Source organism: Homalodisca vitripennis, chromosome 3 (assembly GCF_021130785.1).
Source record: "Homalodisca vitripennis isolate AUS2020 chromosome 3, UT_GWSS_2.1, whole genome shotgun sequence".
Lineage (NCBI taxonomy): Eukaryota > Metazoa > Arthropoda > Insecta > Hemiptera > Cicadellidae > Homalodisca > Homalodisca vitripennis.
The window spans coordinates 192,668,599-192,689,954 of NC_060209.1; the positions used below are offsets into that span (position 1 = coordinate 192,668,599).

The 21,356-nt window shown below is 38.9% G+C and overlaps 1 protein-coding gene across 1 annotated transcript; it reads right to left on the reverse strand.

Annotated features, from left to right (window-relative positions):
• Window positions 1-3,116: 3,116 nt before the first annotated feature.
• Window positions 3,117-10,603, reverse strand: LOC124358779 (tetratricopeptide repeat protein 5-like). Its single transcript, XM_046811075.1, has 3 exons — window positions 10,470-10,603; window positions 10,180-10,276; window positions 3,117-3,310 (listed from the first exon to the last, which is right to left on the reverse strand). Exons 2-3 carry the CDS (start codon window positions 10,246-10,248, stop codon window positions 3,161-3,163), a joined length of 219 nt encoding a protein of 72 aa, XP_046667031.1. The 5' UTR covers window positions 10,249-10,276; window positions 10,470-10,603; the 3' UTR covers window positions 3,117-3,160.
• Window positions 10,604-21,356: the final 10,753 nt, after the last annotated feature.

Sequence of the window (21,356 nt, forward strand, 5' to 3'; positions counted from 1 at the left end):
CTTTTTTAAAAAGCGATTTCACTATCCCCTTCATCGCACCGACTGCAGCTGGAGAGAGATTTTATACTAGAGATTCTAGTTCTTCCCTACCAGCAAGGGATTGTAGAATTGCCAGACTAGGGCACTTATGTGTGGCTAGTTGTGCAAATGTCGGTACAAAATAAAGCCCTCTCTATTCTCAGCGCAACGATAGAGAGAGGTAGTATCCATCTGGTTGTCCAATTTCGTTGCTATACTGTCAAAATTACCCAAGCACATAGTTTGTCAAATCGAAAAAAAAAAGACAAAAACGTTTTACCTTCACAAAAAGATCGCTCACATTACCCATCAATTTGAATTTTCAAAATCTTTATTGTTTAGTAAATGCCCCAGAATCTCTATTTTGAAATCATTTATTTAAATTGTTCACAAACATCTCCCATTTGTGTCAATGTTTCTCCGAGCCCACTCAGAATGTTTCCCCCTTCAAGTATTTTACAATATCTCACAAAAGTTTTGTTTCCCAGTGTTACTTGATTACTATTAGTAGCACAATTTTTCAGCCAAATTTCAAAACAATTGTCATATGGGTGAGTCCTATTCATTACCACTCATCAACTCGGTCAAATAGATGTTCCGCCATAATACTTACAAAGCCGGTTGTTGATTAAGACGCTACCCTCCATTTTTTTCACGCTTTTCACAGTGGTCTGAACTTTGTTTCGACTCAACTAGTAGGGTGTGTCTTCTGATTCCTCTTCACTAAATTGATTTAGATTTCTTCCTCGTTTAAGGCTTTACCTTAGTACTTTCCACTCATCTCCTACATTAATCTTTTATTCTCAGTATCTCCGTTGCATGTGTTAATTCTAGATTTTATTTACTATCTCATCAACCGAAGAACTAATCTGTGAAACCTCTTGATGAGAATTTGTTGATTGAACTTTAGCAATTTTAGTGTTCAAACTTCTTCTCCCTCAACTTTAACTCTCTCTTCAATTCACTTTGAACGTTCTCAAAAATTTTTTTGTGTTTAGATATTTTTGTTCAATTTGTGTCAATGGCGCCGTTTGAACGTCATCCATTCTTGCTATAAAATATCGTTTTTTGCAATATCATCCATTCTTGTTTATAAATATCGGTTTTTATCTCATCCATCTTGTTATTTTATCCATCATAATTTGTCATAAAGTACGCGCGCCGTGTCATCAAAAACAACAATTGCTGATAACTGCAAATCAGTTCTATCTAGCGCCTTCCACCCACCCGTCCCTTCAACATTATTCGCATTAGCAAAGAGCTGTCTGAATCTAGGCCTATTAGCTAGTTCCGCAAAGCGTCATCTCACTACTACTGTCCGAATTGTCAATTATTCTCTAAGTTTTGATCCATCATTTTTAAATTTTGATTTAGTCTTATTTCAAATTTAAGAAAACCCTACACAATTATTTAAGCTACACCACTTTTAGCTGCCCCACGTTGCTTTTTGTGGTATGCCATTTGTATACGGTTATCGTTACATTAAAATAAATAAGTAAAAAGATAGGTTTTGTGAAAAATATATTAGCTTTAGACTCTTTGTCTTTACTGCGGTCGTTTTACAATGGGTTCGGGTTACGGCGTATGGGCAGCTCATGTGTGGTTAACAATGCATAAAATAAAAATTTTTGATAGAAACAAAATTTTAGATTTACTTGAATAAAAAATTAATACTAATGAAAACATTGATTCTCTGATGAAATGAAATTATGGCACTCGCATGCTTAAAATAACATCCTACCCCCACCCAAACCCCACAAAATCCCAATTTAGCTTAAAATAATTAATCCTAGAAAATACCCTACTCCCATAGCAGTTACAAATTTCGAGGACGTCTGATTAGTTAAAAGGTTGATTCTGAAAAAGGTTTAAATACTCTTAAACATATTCACCAAATCCCAATGATGGCGAACACGGCGGGGGTCCTCACAGATAAATTGAAAAATTTAAATTTGGATCACATTGACCCAAAAAAGACTGATTAATAATTGAAAAAATGTTGAAAACTGTTAATCACAAACGTGCTAACATCATCAATGACGGTCGAGGAAAAAGAAGGGACTCTCTCTTTCCCAAACTCCGACGCGAGTCAGCTCTAGCGCAGACTCTGCTCGATGTGGAAAAGTGATTTACCCTTCAAAACGGGAAATTTTCCGTTTTTCTGGATCGAAATAATGAATTCCGCTTTACTAATTCGAGATTATATGTTTGAGGGTTTACAAAACTGTCAGTTGGACGGACTATGTCACCATTGCACAATACTAACCTTCATAATAAATTGAGAGGATAGAAATTTGATTTATTCTCAAATATGAGAATGCGCTCGCTCTCTCATAAACATCTCTAACTAAAGGCAATTAAAATTGTCGGTTTGGATTCCTATTCATTTAGATTTATTATTAATAGAAAAATATTATTTATTGTATTATATTATTCTCGAATTTATTATTAATTGTAAAAGTTGATTTAGGTTACAGGCTAGGCCTATACCCGTTTACAAAAGGGTTAAGATAAAGATTTTAGGAAAAGAGCCTAGGGGCATATTCTCCTCAGCCCCAAGGATTTCAGAGAATTGAATTGAATTGAAAATAACTTTATTCAAGTATACAGTGGTATATATTGAAAGGCGTCGTTAGAATACGGTAATATTGATATTGATAATATAATATTGATCAGAGAACAGTAGCCCTAAAATCTGATTGGATTTTGTAAAAGTCTCAGATTTTGAGGGCATAAATACAAGTTAGGGAGTCTTTCCCTCAGGGAAAAAATCCTCTGAAAAATCATCAATTATAAGCTGAGGATTTTAGACAAACTTGGCAGATAAATGAACAACATTGTTTCCAAGCATGAATATATAGGTGAGGTATTCAAACAGTTCAACTACTGTGTGCTTCTTTCCTCATTAATCTCATTGTGTACCCAACCCTTTCCATGCCCTCCAGTCTCTAACCCTTGGTCCTCTAATATGAAACCTAATTCTCCTAATATTTAATCTAAATACCCTACAATTACTATTGTTTTATCAAATTAAAAATTAGTGAAAAACACATACCATAACATTTTGTGTGACTAAATGTTTTGAATGTTACGATTCTCTTCAGAGATACTCGTACACAATCATACAGATTAAAAGTAGATGTTAAAAAATAAACTTACAGTCAAAGTTTTGGAAGCACCTAATAGTCTCTTGTAACTTATCCTGGACTCGTTGATCCTTCAGAGCGGCTTCTTCAATGGTGTGATGCTCAAAATAGTGATCCCTGAATTCGTAGAGTTTCTTGACATTATCCTGAAAAATTAAAGAAACAGATATTACTAATAATTTCATATAGATTTCAGTTAAAATTCATTAATAAAACTAAGAGAGGTGCTTTTTCAACCTCCCCTCCGATCTTATGCTATAACAACCAGACACATGGTAGGTCCGCAGTAATCCGAATTGCGCATTTTTCCTCAACAATCTGTCACTACAACATCTGTCACTTCCAAGTTCAGGTAGCTAGTTTGCGCTGAGCTGCAAGTCACATAAACATGACCACCTCCATGGATTTATCTCACCATAAAGTAAAAAAGGAGTGTTATTCATTTTCCTGCAAGCAAAAGGGATTAGTGCATCAGAAATCCATTGGAGAATGTTTCCGTGTTTACGGAGAAGGTTTAAAGATGGTTGAAACTGATATATACAATGAAATAGGTCAACAATAAGTGCGTTGTCTTCAGAATTTCTTGAACATGTCAAGATTTTCTCTTTACTCTATTGTTACAGAATATTTAGGGTACTAAAAGATTTGTACTCGCCAAGTACCAAAGATACCCACAAAACTCGCTGGAATGGCTTTCGCTTTGGCATTCCTTGAATTTTGACGTTCGGCCATCTTTTATAGGATCTTTTTTTAATTGAGAGACTGGATCAGAGGTCATAGAAATGATTGTTCCCATGCGAGAGATCTAAGGACGTGGATACTAAAGAATTAAAAGCCATATTTGGGTTTCTCTACTTGTCAGGTACGATAAGAAAGATTGGTGGGTCAGTTAAGGCACTGGTGTTGCAAGATTCCGACTAACCATGTCTCTCAGTAGATTTACATTTTTATTGCGTACTTACAAGTACCCTACAATTTGATTTGAAACACCACTGACCATGAAAAAAGAAAAAAAGAGGATAGGTTAACATCTATTAAAGTTTTTTTGCTAAAAATATGGACAATTACAGTCATAGAAGAATATTAAGAAGTTAATTTGTAATTTTTTTAAATTTACATTTTAACACATTCACTGCGGGTGACGAGCATTGCTCGTCATTGCGAACCTGGCGCGCCTGGCGGTGGACGAGCGAACTCGTCATACAGCAGCTGCTTTCATATTGCCCCAGTGTGAGCTGAGCAGTTGCCTGGGAAGGCCTGTAACACTCATAGCGAGGGTTGTGCCAGTTTCAGGGTGAGTCAGTTGGTGTGATTCGTCCCCGGTTCGCCATTTTCGTTTGTTGTGTATGCTTTGCGATATTGTGTGTGAGTGGATTATAGTGTCTGTTGACTGTGTAAGTGTATGTACTCATAATGGAGGAAGACGATAATGTTATTGACGATAATTTTTCATCTGATGAAGACAATGAGTCGAGTGTGTATCGAACAGTTCTAGCGACGGTGAAGGCGGCATCCCCCCCACCCCCAGTGGGCTGAGACACGGCCAGCGACATGGCTGGTTTACGTGACCTGCCGTTTACTGGTCAACCTGGCTTGCTCGTTCCCATTCCAGGTGACAATAAACCAATTGACTGGTTCAATCTCCTTCTTGACACCGTGTTTTTAGAGAATATTATTAGACAAACCAACTTGTATGCCCTGGAACTATTTTTGTGGCCCCACCACTACTCCCGCGTCTCGCATAACCAAATGGAAGGACTTAGTGTTGGCCGAACTAAGAACATTCTTAGGCCTTCTACTGTTGACTGGCAACGTCAGATTGAATCAATTGAACGATTATTGGAAAACTCATCGGTTGTTGAACTTTCCTATGTTCAAGGAGTACATGTCTCGAGATCGATTTCTTGGCATTTTGAGATGTCTGCATTATTCAAGAGTTGATAACCCCTGATCACCCTGAACCTGCTAACAACCGGTCTTTTAAAATTCAAAATATTGTTGAATATTTCAACAATAAGATGCGACAGATCTATTATCCCGACCGTGAAACTGACAATCGACGAAGAGATGGTACTGTGGCGTGGCAGACTGGTCTTCCGCCAGTACGTAAAGGGCAAGCGCCACAAATATGGGATCAAAATTTATTCCCTGAATGAACCCGAGGGACTCATGCTGCGCTTCCATGTTTACACGGGGAGTCATGACTCTTGTAGTGGCAAAGGTCATACCGTCAAAGTCGTCATGAAGCTGATGAGGGACTTCCTGGGGAAAGGCCATTCCCTGTTCATGGATAATTTTTTATAATAGTTTTGTCTTATCATCCAAACTTTTACGTCATTCAACCTACACTACCGGCACCCTACGCATCGACAGACTCCATACACCTCCAGCGGTGAAGGCAAAGGCATTGGGCAAAAGGTGTGAAACGATAGCAAACTATGCCCAAAGTGTCATGATTGGAAAATGGAGGGATAAGCGGACGGTGACCTACATCTCCACACAATATGACAACGAGATGGTCCAAACCACCAACCGGACGGAGAAACCAAAAACGAACGCTGCCAAAACCAATCATGTACTACAACTCTTACATGAAGGGGACTGACCGCTTGGACCAAATGGTATCGTATTACCCCTGTGAGCGCAAGACCCTGCGATGGCACAAGAAAATTTTTGTGCACTTTCTCCAGGTTGTTGTTGTAAATTCTTTTTATCTGTACAACATGTACAACTCAGATAGGCTGTCCCTGTATGACTTCCGAGTTCGTGTACTTGAAGACCTGCTCCCTCCAAAGGAAGCCCCACTGCTCATCACACTGACTCGCAACAGCATGCATCGTCTCTCCAAATCAATGAAGCGCCAAGGAAACGGCAAGTCAGTTACCCGGAGGTGCCGCGTTTGCTACCAAGAAGGCAAGCGTAAGGAAACAGTATACTATTGTGCAGTGTGCCCTGACGAACCAGCTCTGTGTGAACTCGGTTGCTTTGATAAGTATCACGAGGGCAAATAAGTAGTTTTTAGACTTTGGCGGTGGGTGGGGATGTATATAGTTTTTTTTCTAATTTTTTACTCTGAGAGGGGGGAGAGTGTTAACTGTTTTTGATGTTGTATATTTTTCAAACTAGTATGTAATATATACGTGTAATTGATGTACTATCTACGTGTCATTCATGTACTATATACGTGTAATTCGCGAGTGTTTGTGCCGAAACCTAGTGCGCAGCGAGCACATACAACACGGTGACCGGCACCCGGTGCGGATGACGAGCAAACTCGGCACGGACATGACGTCAACCGTTTCCGGCCAACGAAGCTTCCGGGATACCTTGGACAACCCTTTCGGCTATCCTGACTCCATTTTGGGTAAGTAAAAAAAAAAAAAAAAAAAATCCCGCATTTTTCTGCCACCAGTAATTTTGTCATCCGCAGTGAATGTGTTAAAGGATTTGTTTTGTGTTCACAACTAAACTATTCAACCGATTGTACTGAAATTTTACATCAACATTCTTAGGGTTGCTGGGATGAATACAGGCTATTCTTATTTAAAAAATTCTTCTGGGCTACACCCCATTGGTCTCAAAAGCAGTTAAAAAATCCCATCTTGGCCTCTAAATCTGCGAACGATTAATTGAAAGAACCTGTTAAATGTAATCAACTGTCCTGTGTAAACATTGTACTATTAAATCACGACCACATGTTTCATTAATTTTACCACCATTTTCAATTTGTTTACATTTATAGAGTGAAAACCTATTTTGCTGTCTTTCATTCGAGTTTTAGCATATGGTACTAGGCTCTGGGGGCATGCAAACAAATGTTCAGAAAACCCTTGTACTGCAAAAGAGAATTGTGAGATTAATTTCTGGAGCTTATTTTCTTGAAAACTGTAAGTCTATTTGATCAAAACAGTATCTTAAGGTGGCGAACAAGTAGCCTACATTTTACAATGCCTTAATATGATTAAAATCAGACAAGACATATCTTACTAATAGTGATGTTGACTATCATGGCACAAGGCATAATGCTAATATATTTCCCCTATAAATAGACTTTCCAAACCCAATCATTGCTTTTCCTGCTATAGGTTTCAGATTCTTCAACGTCCTGCACTTCCAATCAGAAACCTTCCTCCACTCAAATTCTCAATAGCAATTAAGAAATCACTCCTCATTCATTCTTTTTACAACCAAACAGAATTGTGTTAAGCCCATCACAATACCCTCTTTAGGTATTTAAGAGACTAATGTAAACGTGGGACTTAGATGCTTGATGTTTCCCTACACCAGACAAGAGGTACGATGACTTTATTTTCCTCTCCCTTGTTTTATTTATGCATGTTTGTGCATGGAGTGACTTAATTTATTGCTTGATTACGCATTCAATATTAATGATGAGCCTGTTGTACAGTTATTGGTGAAATTAAGTCTTAATAATAAGTCATATTGGACCATTGGTTGTTACAATTTACATCCAATGTATGCTGGGTTGGTTGTAAACATCTTTTCGAAGAACTCTTGAGAAATTTAAGTTGTTTATAAAAGCAGTAGGCTACATAAAACAAAAGCTTAGTAGTAAGAAAGTGTGTGTAACTAAAAATTGGTTTTCTTTAGTAAAAATCACTGTTTTTTAACCTACATTAATATAAAATAGTTTTCACCACTAAAATCACATGTTGGTAATGAAAATTCCATTGTTAATTATCTAAATCGCCAACAATTGGTTACTCGTTCTACCTGATACAAATCAGTGTCTCATCCGTTACACTAATTTAGAACTTTTGCTGAAATATTGGCTTAGTTTGGGGTTCCAGAAAGCATAAAGGGAAAACCTAGGTGTCACTATCAAGACCTAGCTTGTCTGAGTCTGATAGGTGAACAAGTTCTCTAATGTTAAAAATCAGCAAGATTTTGGAACATTATAAAACGAGAGCCTAAAACAAAGCTATAACAAGCAATAAACTAATAATAAACGGTAATTCTAAGCAATATATGGGTCAACCTCGATTTTTCTCATATTACAATATAATGTTCCAATAGTCAATTAGAAAAGGAAATGACTAGTATTTCTTGCCGGAAAGCAGTTATAGGGAGCAGGCAACCGCCAGACGGTCATATATTGCTTAGAGTTACCTATTAGTGATCAGGGGCACTGACGTGATCTGGGCTTCAAATTTGGAACTACTCGAGTTATTTTTTTTTCTAAAAGAGCAAGCAGCGCGAAGCGCTGCACAGCGGGCAGGCATCGTGCGTGATCCTTTTTTTATTAAAAATTTCTGGTAAATTGTTATTACATATTACAATATAATGCAGGTAATGTATGTAAAACAATTTTAAACACATAATTACATGCTGGAAAGCAAAGTAAACCAATATAATCCGCCCAATACAAAATCTCCGTAAAAATCTGGTAAAGGAATCTGTGTCATTCCTTTGGCCTGAATCAATTCAATATATACGAAGATCACGCACGATGCTTGCCCGCTGCGCAGCGCTTTGCGCTGCTTGCTCTTTTAGAAAAAAAATTAACTCGAGTAGTTCCAAATTTGAAGCCCAGATCACGTCAGTGCCCCTGATCACTAATAGGTAATTCTCGCGGTTGCCTGATCCCTATAACTGCTTTCCAGCAAGAAATTCTAGTCATTTCCTTTTCTAATTGACTATTGGAACATTATATTGTAATATGAGTTGCTTGATCCCTATAACTGCTTTCCGGCAAGAAATTCTAGTCATTTCCTTTTCTGATTGACTATTGGAACATTATATTGTAATATGAGAAAAATCGAGGTTGACCCATATATTGCTTAGAATTACCTAATAAACCATACCCGTCATGTATCACTAATATTGTGGTTCCCAAACACTGTCATTGCACTACACAATAGCCTAGACTGACCTACACTTTCTATTTACAACATATTATCACATATAAAACCATAAAATTACTAACAAAAACACTAAATATCCACTTAAAAAGATTCACAATAAACTCACAAGTAATTCATACTATCCTGTGAAATAAATACCTTTTGTAAATTAAATCTAAAGAAAAAACAGACAGCCACCTAAATGGCTACATTAGAACGACAGTTCTGGCAAGTTTTGCCGGATCAGCAAAACATTTTCACCATTGAAGTCAGCAATTTTTTTCTGTTTGAAATAGTATATAAATGGTGGTAGTATTAAATTATGCACTACATCAATTGTCAAAACGTCAAGTCAGATTGACATTAAAATGTTGATTGCCACCCCCGAACCAATTCAGATCGATACTGTAATGTCGATTGCCAGTTCCAAGGTTTAAGATGGTTCAAAGTTACACTAAAGGACTGTGATGGCCGCAACTAAAATGGTGATACTAATACCAATATAAGGAATTATTTTACACAACTAAGACAATTTCTTGAGAAAAACGAGAAACAGGGAATCGAGTGGACTCAGATTTCTTTAAAATGGAGATCTGGAATCAGTGTTTGAATTGATAGCAGCATGTAACTGGCAAGCTTTATTGATCATTCTGAATCTTCCAAATTATGATCCAGCCTATGCTGTGGTGGATTACATCCTCACTAGAGGTAAAGATGATGCACATGTTTTACTTTTGGACACAAGCTGTCAGGCACGTTCATACTTAACAATAACAAAAAGTAACTCAACGTTACACCACTTTGTGTTTTAACATATAATAAAAACACCTATAACTTAGGTTTTTTAATTTATCCTTAAATTACAACTTTTTAAGATATAAACACTTGAAAATTGTAATTTAAAATACCTACAACATCATAATTTGGTTTGCCATTTTGGTTTAGATATAAATATACATGATTCCATTGTGGTAGTGGCCATTTATTATACTGCAGCCCTTTTTAGAAAAACATATATGTTTATGTTAAGTTGGGAGCATTGGTTGAGATTATAATAACATGTTTTAGAAAAATACATTAACAGTTGGGCTAAAACACCCTGCCACTACAGAGAATTGTATTACCTACCTCCATAAATAAATTTCACTAACCTCTAAAACACTCATTTCTTCTTGAAATTTATTGCAGCTACTATCTTCATGCTTTTCTTTTTTGTCCATGTTGCTAGTTCCAGTAAACACAACAGCACTAGAAAAAAATGTACAGGCTATTTATCAATATAATACAAAATTAACACACATCTCTTGACATAAAAATATCACTGTCAGTGTCAAATGATTTCAAATAACAAAACCACACACAAAATTAAAAAAAAAAAATGTTTTTAAATGACTTTGTAGGATTCACTTCAATATCTTTAATCTTCAAAGCCTGAACTTACACTCAATTTAAATTAATCCCACGCCGACATAAATAATAGTCTGTATTCAGAATGAATTATAAACAAACAAAGTATCATCAATCATCAATGTGGGTGGACTAGGGATGAATGGCCGATTCCGATTGACGCCGTACAGATACAATATCGATGTTCTCCACAATCGATATCGCTATTACAGCGCGCGGTGGCTCATAGTGTCTATCTCACAGCATCTTGAACGTGATTTTGCTCACAGTGCCACAGCTAATAGTGTATAAACCCATAGAACTCACAGAATTGGTCAAGTCCTCCAAGCGCCACCACAACTGAACTAACAATGCTTTATTTGTGCAAATACCTATGTTTCAACTAACCGTCATGTTACTCAATTTTTACATCAATTCTGATGTTTTAAGTGTAATTTAATAGATTTAAACTAATATCATGTTGATACACCTAACTGATTTTGAGGTAATCAGATTTTTAGATTTTTTTATATATCATTATCCTGTTTTTTCCTAAAAGTTATTATAACCATTAGACTTATGTATTTACAATTATGCAGTATGAAATAATGCATTAGAGTAAGAAGACAACTAAATGAAGATGAAAAAAACGTCTTATCTGCATGTTATATAGGCTATTTTAATTGGCTGAGCGTTAGCAAAGCCTGTTACTTTGGTGGCTGGAAACATTTATCTTCTACTGTTTGTCTGTTTGCGTGATATATGAAAAACTAATTAAGGTATAGACTTTAGATTTTGAATGGAGCTTGATTTTATGTATGAAAAATCAAATTCTATCATCGTGCATCAAGCAGAGGTGGCTGAGAATTAGCGAAGCCTATCTTTCCGCAAGACATCTTGAGAAGAGAAATTGAGCTATAGACTTGAAATTTGGCATATTTTGCTACCATTTAGTGTGCTAACAAAATTTGTCTTCTGTCTGTATATTTGTCTTTCTGTCATGATATCTCGATAACGAAATGACCTGTGGTTTTTAAATTTTGCATGAGCCTTCTTTTCTGCAAAGGCAAGATCGAGTTCGATTATAGTCAATGTCCGTTCAGGCGTCAATCAGACAAGGATGAGCATTAGAAAAGCTTATCAGGCAATATTTCGTGCATGAATCCAACTTGGCATGAACCAGTTAAGCTGTTGCGCAACATGGCCTGACGTAACCCTAAGGTGAATCTGGGCAAATGGGCACACAGGATAGATTGGGCACTCTTTTACTTGAAAATATTAAGTGTTATTAGTCGTTTGCGGTTGGCAATACAGTATTTCAGCTTCTTCTTCTTATTCAAACGTCAAGTCTAACCTCTCTGTTTGTAATAGATGACGCATATATGAATTTCTCTATCACTTTTTATTAAAGCAACACCGTGAAACTAGACTTTTTAAGACACCTACATCCTTTCTAGTAAGTGGTTCTACTTTGACTGTTAGTGTAACATGTGCTAACGGGTATTATAAACATAATTTTTCAATAACGTTACGTTTAATTGTTACTTGTGTGTATAAGGGGTGGTCCAACTACCCCGATTATTTTTTTAAATAGGCGTAAATGGGCCAGGTGCTTAGATAAACTGGGCCAATTTATGGCCCATTAATCCCAAGTAGGACCCAGTTACCCCTAGTAAACGAACCTGTCTTCAAATGTTCAACAGCTACACTTAAATTATTTTAAAACCAAATAATGTAAGTAACCTACCTTATCATTGCTTTTAAGATATTAAAGTTTAAATTACTGTTAAGTTTAAAGGTTATTTTGGTTCCAGGTGTTACAGTGGTGAGGACATGTTCGCAAAACTCAGAGGGGGCAATCTTACACCTAAGAGGGTTTAGAAAATGCTGTTGAAGAATTGAAGAATAGTAACAAAACACTAGGGGAGCAGCTACTTATTATGACATCCCAAGTTCCACTTTGAAACATCGAATCTTGGGTACACGAACAAAAGGATGTACCGCACAAGATAGTAAAGGAGAGTGTGGTGTTAAATTTTACTTATTTGAAAATTATGAACAAGAAATTGTAAATTGTCTTTAAGTTATAGACAATAATGGATTTGGTTTATCGAGAAGTAAAGTTTTGGATATAGTCCAACTCCATCTAAGAGAAAACAAAATTCGTACACGATTTAAAGACCAACAACCCGGAGCAAATTGTTTAGTAACTCTTTTTAAGAAAGTACAGACTTTCAATTTTTTTTTACCACAGAGGATAGAGTATATAAGATGTAACCAAACAAACACATGGGTTATCTATAACTTTTTTACGTTCTAGAAAAACCGACAAAGAACTCCAGTTAGGGGGAAAACCTAGACGAATATTTAATTTTGATGAGACATATTTTTGCCATGACTGTGGTTACGCTGCCAAAATATTTATTTTACAGAAAAGATCTATTTGCCTATTATGTGCCGTTCCTTTAAAAACTCACTGTTAACCACTCTTCTTTAGGCTAAGCAAACTTTCTTTACCTCAATTGTATGTTTTCTCAGTTTTGTTATATATTAAGTTAAATAGATCCAAACATGTTGTAAATGCTTGAAATACTGTTCTGAAGAAATTGGAGGAGGACGCTCTTTATTGATAGTTGCAGGGGAGAAGACAAATCAAAGATTTCTGGCACCAGCTTAGCTCAAGTTAGTGCTTACGCAAACGCTGATCCTCTAAGTTTGTAGTTAAGCGAGTGACTTCTTGCACGGCTAGTAGTGATATTTTCCGTCTCAGCTGCAATCGAAACCAGTTCGGTGGCCTACAGGACAAAGACCCAGATGGGCTGCGAATTCTGCATTGCTATGCTATGCCTATCTCTTGTCAAGCGCACAAGCACTAATGTAATAGTGCACTAAGATGTTTTAGACACGACCTCTAGGTACGGTAGAGCAACATAATTTTCTCATAACGTTGTGTAGGGTTGATTCGATATTAATGTTGAATTTAACTACAGTTCTAAGAGAAAAGTGGGGGAAGGTTAACAAAAGATCAATGTATAAGGAGAAGATATTTGTAAAAGATCACAGTGATGTCACAAATTCTAATAAACACCGATGATAAAAACTAGACTACCGAATTTTTTACAATAACGCACTACATAGAAACTTATAATTAGTTAGTTTAGGTTGAGATTTAGATTCATGGAACGCTCAACAACTGCATTAAATTAAACTATTAGATAATTCTAACTATCCAAAGTATAACAGTTGTATTAAGGAATCAGTTTATCATATCATCTGCCGATGTGTGAGTTATATTAAAGAACCTGATAATATATATCAGAATAATTTATAAAATAAAATGTGGAAAATTTACCAATTCCAAACGTTATCATCATTTACCAACTATGGGAACACGCCTTGGAATTTAGAAGAAATGCAAAACATAGACATTTGAAATCAGAACCCTAACAAGTATAAGAGTTATAAAATTAATGATCTGTAAATAAAATGTTTTCTTTGATAATTATAGTCTAAAGTAGTGTAAAAATGTAACTACTATATAGACATAATATATAAAGTTTGTAAACGACGAATTAATCTGGTTTCGTAGCATCTTTGAATATAAGATTCGTCAATCCATTTTCACTTGACCATCGTTCCTTCCAGCCGTCTGTTTTGTCGACGTCACTAACATTTCGTCTGACCGTCTACAAAGAAGGAGTTTTGACCAAAAAAATCCACGGCCTTTTAGATCTCGTTTACAAACTTTTACAAACACTATATGAAAACATCACAAAAGGGCTACAGAAAAACAGACGCATCTCAGTTTGAACGACCGAAAAACTCTATCCAACAAAATCCAGTGCCTTCTAGAGATCTTCACATCATATTTATCATTTACTATATGAAAGTATCTAATATTTGTCAGCGGAGTAAAATTATACATTAGTTTGTCTATGCAGACTACGAAAATCATCTTGCAACGAATTTCATCATGTCTAAGTCAAAGATCCGGAGAACAGAAACTCTCAATTGCCCTTTGTGTGATACTATTGTTTTAGATAGTGATGAAGCCGTTCTTTGTGACGGTCCATGCGCCGTATGGTATCATAGAATATGCCTTGGAATGATGGACGATCATTATACAAAGATTGCTAAAAATGTTAAAGGCTATAAAACTTGGTTCTGTCCATTCTGTGATGAACCAGACCCTCCAAATAGTCCTCAATATGTTACTGTACTATCCCAAATGCAACCTACCATAAAGTCTTCGAGCAAAACCCTTGATGAACTTACTCTTGAGCTGAGCCATGCTGAGGAAAGACCTAGCTAGCTATATTGAGAGTGACAACCCACTAAGGTTGGCAGGTGAAATTGGCAATGCGTTGCTGAGTGAAAATAGTGCTCTAAAGGCAAAACTCTCCTGCAAAGTGAGAACAGTGGCACAGCCAAAGACTTGGAAATTGAAAACCTTTTATTTGTAAATGACAATCTGAGATCAAGACTTGAGGACCTTTCCAACCTTTACGAAGATAGCCAGCGACAAATAGTCAAGATAAACCAAGAAAAGGCCAAACTTGCAGAATATCTTCGAAGAACACGACCTGGACCTAACGAGAATCATTCGGGAACAAGAAAGCCAAATTCTAAAACTAAAACGCAACTTTGAAAATTGTGAAGAATTCTCTAAATCATCGGTTGATACCACAAACTCAAACTTCAAGAACGACCATAAAGACGAAATGCTTGAAAATCAGTTCCTTAAACTGAACGACATTGAAAAAAATTTGACCAAACTTGCTTCTAAGCATAATGTACTAGAACTTAGAATATCGGCCATAGAAACCAAAGTTATTCCTGTCCCGCATACATATGCGGAGATGACCGAAGACCCCCCAGCAGCTCCAATCCAAACAGCGCCTGGCCCTCTCGAGCATCTGAATAAAGTTATCGAAAAGAAACCGCCATGTACAGCTAAACTTCTGCTCCAAGGTCAATCCATTGAAGAATTTTTTAACAGCAATTTAGATGAATTCATGCGCAACCAGAACCAGATGACAAAATCCAGTTTAGCTGATATCGCGGAGAAACTACAAAACTACCTCCTCAAAACGTCTCACGCCAAATTTGTAGGTATTAAACAATGTGGAACATTCTGGTTTCCAAAAAATTCCCATGCCCGTAGTTCCTTTTTTAGGTCATACCCAACCAAAAAATGGAAAAATGGAAGAGTGGAAACAGAAAATCCGAGGCCCCAGATACTTCGTAAGTTCAGCAAGAAAGAAGCAAAATATCCTGGATTAAAGATCTTCCACCAGAACACAGATAGAATCAGCAACAAAATTGACCGTCTCAACCACCTCCTAAAATCAATTTCTCCTGACAGTGCTGATCTTCACTGAGCATGGCCAGGTATGAAAGAACAATGGAAAAACACTCGGCTATGTGGATATAGTCTTGTATCCGCATTTTGTAGAACAAACGTTGTCAAGGGGGGTTGGGGTGTAGCGATATTTAAACATGAAAAAATTGTAGGTGTGAAAACCATTATTTCACTTGACATCGAAACATCTAAGCATCCCAATGATATTCCGAAGCTTCTGCTATATCAATTAGCCCTAAACAGGAAAGAAAAATATTCATGTTCTCGGTGTTTATCGCCCGCCAAGAAGAGACAAGGAATCTTTGCTCCTTGCACTACAGACTTTATCTACCATCTTGGAGAAATGGGTATCTCCTAATACATCAATTGTCGTTATAGGAGATTTCAATGTCGACTGCTTGGAATCGTCTCCAGAGAAGACAGAACTGGAAGATGTCCTGGCAACTTTTGATGTGCAGAGACTGAATCTTCCACCTACAAGGATTGCCAAGAGGACTCGGCTTTCGTCAATCGACATTTGCTGTGTTTCCAATGATCTACATGAGGATGTTGCTGTCCACGTCATAACAACGGGAATCTCAGACCACACTGGCCAGATATGTGAACTGGCCCTGGATATTACTAGGACAACCCCATCACCGACCGTTGGCAGAATAATAAACTCCAATAGCCTGGATAGCTTGAAGATACTACTAGCGGTATGAAGACTGGCTGGACGTTCTGAGGAGGGACAATGTAGAGGCTGCCTTTGACGAATTTCTGTCTTATCATAACATTGGCTCTCGACGCGACCTGTCCTATGAAAGTTTCAAGAGCAACGAGGAAAACCCCAATCAAGCACGTATTCGATGAAGAAGCTGCTCGGATGAGAGACACGTTCCTTCGGGCTCAGGAAAACTTTATCCACACTGGGAGCGAAGAAGACAAGAAGACTGCTAGCCAACTCAAGAAGACTACGACTTGAAATTAAGAAAACTAAGGCAGGAGGCAACAGCCAACTTTATAACCCAGTCCAATTGCAAATCCAAAGCAATATGGAGGGTTATAAACAGTGAGAGGAAGTATAAAAAACCATAGTACCAAATGATATAGAGTATGTGGTGCTAGATGGACGGCCAAAGGGTGGACGATCCATTGGAGGTCGCAAATACTTTTAATGCATTCTTCACGTCCATTGCTGAAGTAACTTTAAAAAATAACCAGGAAAAATCAGAAAAAACATATTCTAGCCCCTAAGTTAAACATTGCATATCCTCTTACGGCATTGACACCCCACGACCAGAGAAAGAACTTGCCGAGATTATCACTACAATGAGGAGCAAGCCCTCATCAGGACTAGATGGATTCTCTTCCAATATTGTAAAGCATTGTCTGCAAGAGCTACTGACCCCCTTTCTTCACATCGTCCAATCTCAGTCTTTCCTGTGGCTCCTTTCCCAGTGGACTGAAGATTACTAAGGTCATACCACTGCACAAAAATGGAAACAAACATGAGCTTGGAAACTTTAGACCGATTTCCTGGTCTCCACGTTTTCAAAGATAATAGAAAAAGTGGTCCTAGTCCGAGTTTGAGGATCATCTGAACAAGAACGAAATTCACCTTGAAAATCAACATGGCTTCCTCAAGAAAAAAATCAACGTCGACAGCTTTGGTGGACTTAGTGGAGGATTTCCATGAACACCTGGAGGATAGTGAAAACATCATTGGTCTTTATCTCGACCTTAGCAAGGCCTTTGATTGCCTCGGTCATGACGTAATCCTCAGCAAGCTTGAAAGCAATTGATTCCATAGTCGGGCTTTGGCTTGGTTTGAGAGCTACCTGAAAGGTCGTAAACAACTTGTTGAACTGAAGAGAAAGTCAAACGGAGGTTGTGCAAACATCAGGTCGTCCCATGCTACCCGTCTGCCGAGGTGTCCCCCAGGGCTCGGTGTTGGGTCCCGTATTATTTATTACTTTTTACACTGGATCTTCCCATATACACTCAGAATTTCAGCAAGGCAATTATGTATGCGGATGACACTGTCTTGGTAACATCCTGCAAAACTGTTTGAAGACCTTGAAATAAAATCATTTATTTCCCTCAACCTAGCCATCGAGTACTGTTCGGGTAACGACTTGGTTTTCAACGAAAGCAAAACTAAACAGCTGATAATGGGTAAAGATAAGGACGACATATCAGGCCTCCCAAACATCCTCTCCGTTGATAATTTAAAGCATCTTGGAATCATATTAGATGCCAACCTTAAGTGGGACGAACACATTGACGCCCTGTGTAAGAGATTGAGCAGTGGTATTTACGCTTTAAGGCGCATTAAGGCCACCGGCACAACTGAAGCGGTTTAAAATGACCTATTCCGCTCTCATAGACAGCCACATACGCTATGGTATAGTGCTTTGGGGGGCACCGCTCAAAAAAATCTGAATCGTGTCCTAGTCTTGCAGAAAAAGGCTGTAAGGATGATGGCTGGTTTGGAGTGGAGGGTCAGCTGCAGACCTGCTTTTCTTGAGTGGAGGATTTTAACAGTGGTTAATATTTACATCCTGGAAGTCCATAATAATGGCCTGTAAAATGAGTCCACCACGGAATAGAGATGTACACACCAACACTTCACACGCCATGCCAGTGATTTCAACCTGCCATCTCATCATAGCAGAAGATACGAGGGGAAAGCCTTCCTACATAGGAGCCAAGCTATACAACTGTTTACCTGAAGAGATCAAGAGGTCCAGTCCAGAGAAGCTGAAGAGAGTACTCCATCGATAGCTTCAGCTGCACCCGTTCTACTCTGTGGAAGAATTTATGAACTGGCGTACTTAGTGAAAAAAAAAAAAAAATGTAATTTGATATGGGGAAATTATATTGTAATTATTGACACTATTTCAATTTTTATGATTGTAAATAAAGTAATTCTCTCTCTCTCTCTCTCTCTACTCTCTCTCTCTCTCTCTCTCTCTCTCTCTCTCTCTCTCTCTCTCTCTCTCTCTCTCTCTCTCTCTCTCTCTCTCTCTCTCTCTCTCTTTTCCTCTCTCTCTCTCATAAGAATATACAGTCATATTATATATTCAAGGGTAAAATATAAATATCAGACTAAGAAAGTGAAAAAGCTTGCATTTGTTAACGTCAACCAAATAATTAGAATCTTCAATATTTAACCATAGTGATGGGAGATTTTTTTCTATAAATTTTACATATAAAGTTCATATTACTAATGTGTGTTTGTAAACCATAAATCATACCTTTTTATAATGTTGCATGTTGTATTAAATGTTACATACCTCCTATTGTTCCGAACAATATTTATATAGAAGCAAACACACGTTGCTCCTCGGGGCTTTATGAACTCACAAAAGTCCTCTTCTTATAAGTAAAGACGAAAAAAAAATCAGCACAGTCACAGTCACTCACTACCGCCACCGGCAACGGCAAAACTTCCACTTACGTTACGTTCCTGTCCTAACCTCAATATAGGAGAGATCAAACGTAGTTATTGCCTATTGGGCGATAGGATTCGAATGTTGAGTTGTTGTTGTGGATTATAGTATTCTAAACGTTCGTTTTTATTATCTTAGTTGATGAAACGAGACGGAATAAAGTTATTCTAGTTAATAGCTTACAGTAATAATTCAAATATTTTTTATTCAATAATTTATTATGCAGGTTTAAAATCTAAAATGGACTACAAATCAAACCCCCCCCCCACCCCCCCCCCCCCCCACCCCCCCCCCCCCCCACCCCCCCCCCCCCCCACCCCCCCCCCCCCCCACCCCCCCCCCCCCCCACCCCCCCCCATTTGAATTTTAAAAACAATTGAACAATGTAAATTATTAAGTATTACAAGTAAACAACAATTTTTAAGTGCCTGTGATCAAAGCAAGTGTTTCAAAATGTTTCCCCTCCCATCATCTGATAATGTAGTAAATCGAAGCCAGGAATCAATAATTGTAAACTCACAACGTCGATGTGGACTACTTGGAACATTATACTGGCAGGTTGAGTGAAAAAGCATTAGATTGGTAACAACTAATAGTGGATTTGGTAAATGAAATACAAATAGGGTTTGTTGGGATGGGAGAATATTTTGATGAGGTTATATGAGCTCTGTAGAAGATGTGTTCTATTGGTCATCAAATAGGGGAAAGACACTAATGAAACATAGGGAAGCAAACACAACGGTGTAATAGACCCCCTTGAAATCACTAAACGGACATGCTGGAGAATTGTAATGCTTAGGTTGTGCAAGGTTAGTGATTTTTACTCAGGCTAAAGGAAGATGATTGCATGTGAATGTTGTTTAAATTTGTGGTAAGACTGTCGGGTCATATGCTCAGGAATCATAAAAGGTAGAGACTAGGAGTGGCGATTAAGGAAAATGTTCGCATGTGGTACGGCCCCACGAAACCAGCCAGCTATAGGGTGGCTCGAAAAAACTCCCCCGCATTCCTCCCATCATCCTGGACGTCCCCAAAGGATGGGGCTCCCCACGCGGTGACCCTCAGACAGCTGCTGGGAGGAGACTTAGAGGCCGTCTGCACGGCCAAAACTCTCCGCCTCAAGACCTCCACCGTGGCCCACTTCAGGTCCCTGCAACGTTACCTTCAGGATCAGGGGCTGAAGTTTCACACCTTCGCCATGGCCAACGAGAAGCTGATGAAAGTGGTCATCAGGGGTCTCCCGGCCACCCTTACTCCTGAAGAAGTCTCAGAGGCCTTCAAGTGCGAAAACTACGGCATCGTCGAGGCAAAACTTCTTAAGACCAGGAGAGGCCACCTCACCAGCCTCTGGATTGTGACCCTGAGTGGAGGAGACGGACTTCCGGCCACCATCCGATGTCTACAGTGTCCGCACCTCTGTTCCACTGTAGACTGGAAGTGCGAAAATTACACTAGGCCCGGGGGACCGGTCCAGTGTCATCGATGCCAGGGCTTCGGGCATGGCTCAAACCACTGCCACCGAGAGCTCCGCTGCGTCCGCTGTGGAGAGGGACATCCGTCCAGCCTCTGCCCAAAGGAGTCATCCGCCCCGGCCAGATGCTGCAACTGCGGTGAAGGACACACCGCCAACTACCGAGGCTGCCAGTGCTTCAAGAGAGAGAAGCAACTCTCTTATGCCGCCGCAGCCAAGGCACCGCGGAGGGCCGCCACCCGCCAAGGCCGAGCCTCCAAAATCAGCGAGACGTCCCACGCCCTACATCTGAGGAGGACACAGACGAGGATGGGTTTCAGCGAGTGAGAAGTCGCCGCCGCCACCGCCTCCCTCGAAACCCGGCGAATCGTGGACCCCACACTCCACCACAGACCCCGGCTCCGGAGCGCCAGAAACCCCTCCACCAGCCAGACTAATACCAGGAAGGAAAGCGCTCCTGCACCTGCCACCCCAACTAGGCCGAGGCCCACGCCACGAGTCAGGCTGGAGATGCCAAAAGCGACACCCACCGCAGACACCTCAGCCCCACTGCCACCCACGACTGAACCCGCGGCTAAGCAGCCCGCTGTTACCCTGCCTCAGGATCTCAAGGCAGGGATCCACAGAGATCCTCTCCCAACTCACCACCATGGTTGGAATAATGTCGAGACTACT

Excerpts from the sequence above, each read along its gene's own strand:
- LOC124358779 (XM_046811075.1), bottom strand. The coding sequence starts at position 10,248 with ATGGACAAAAAAGAAAAGCATGAAGATAGTAGCTGCAATAAATTTCAA. Across the intron at positions 3,311-10,179 it reads AAGAAATGAGTGTTTTAGAG|GATAATGTCAAGAAACTCTA; the intron begins GTTAGTGAAATT and ends TTAATTTTTCAG.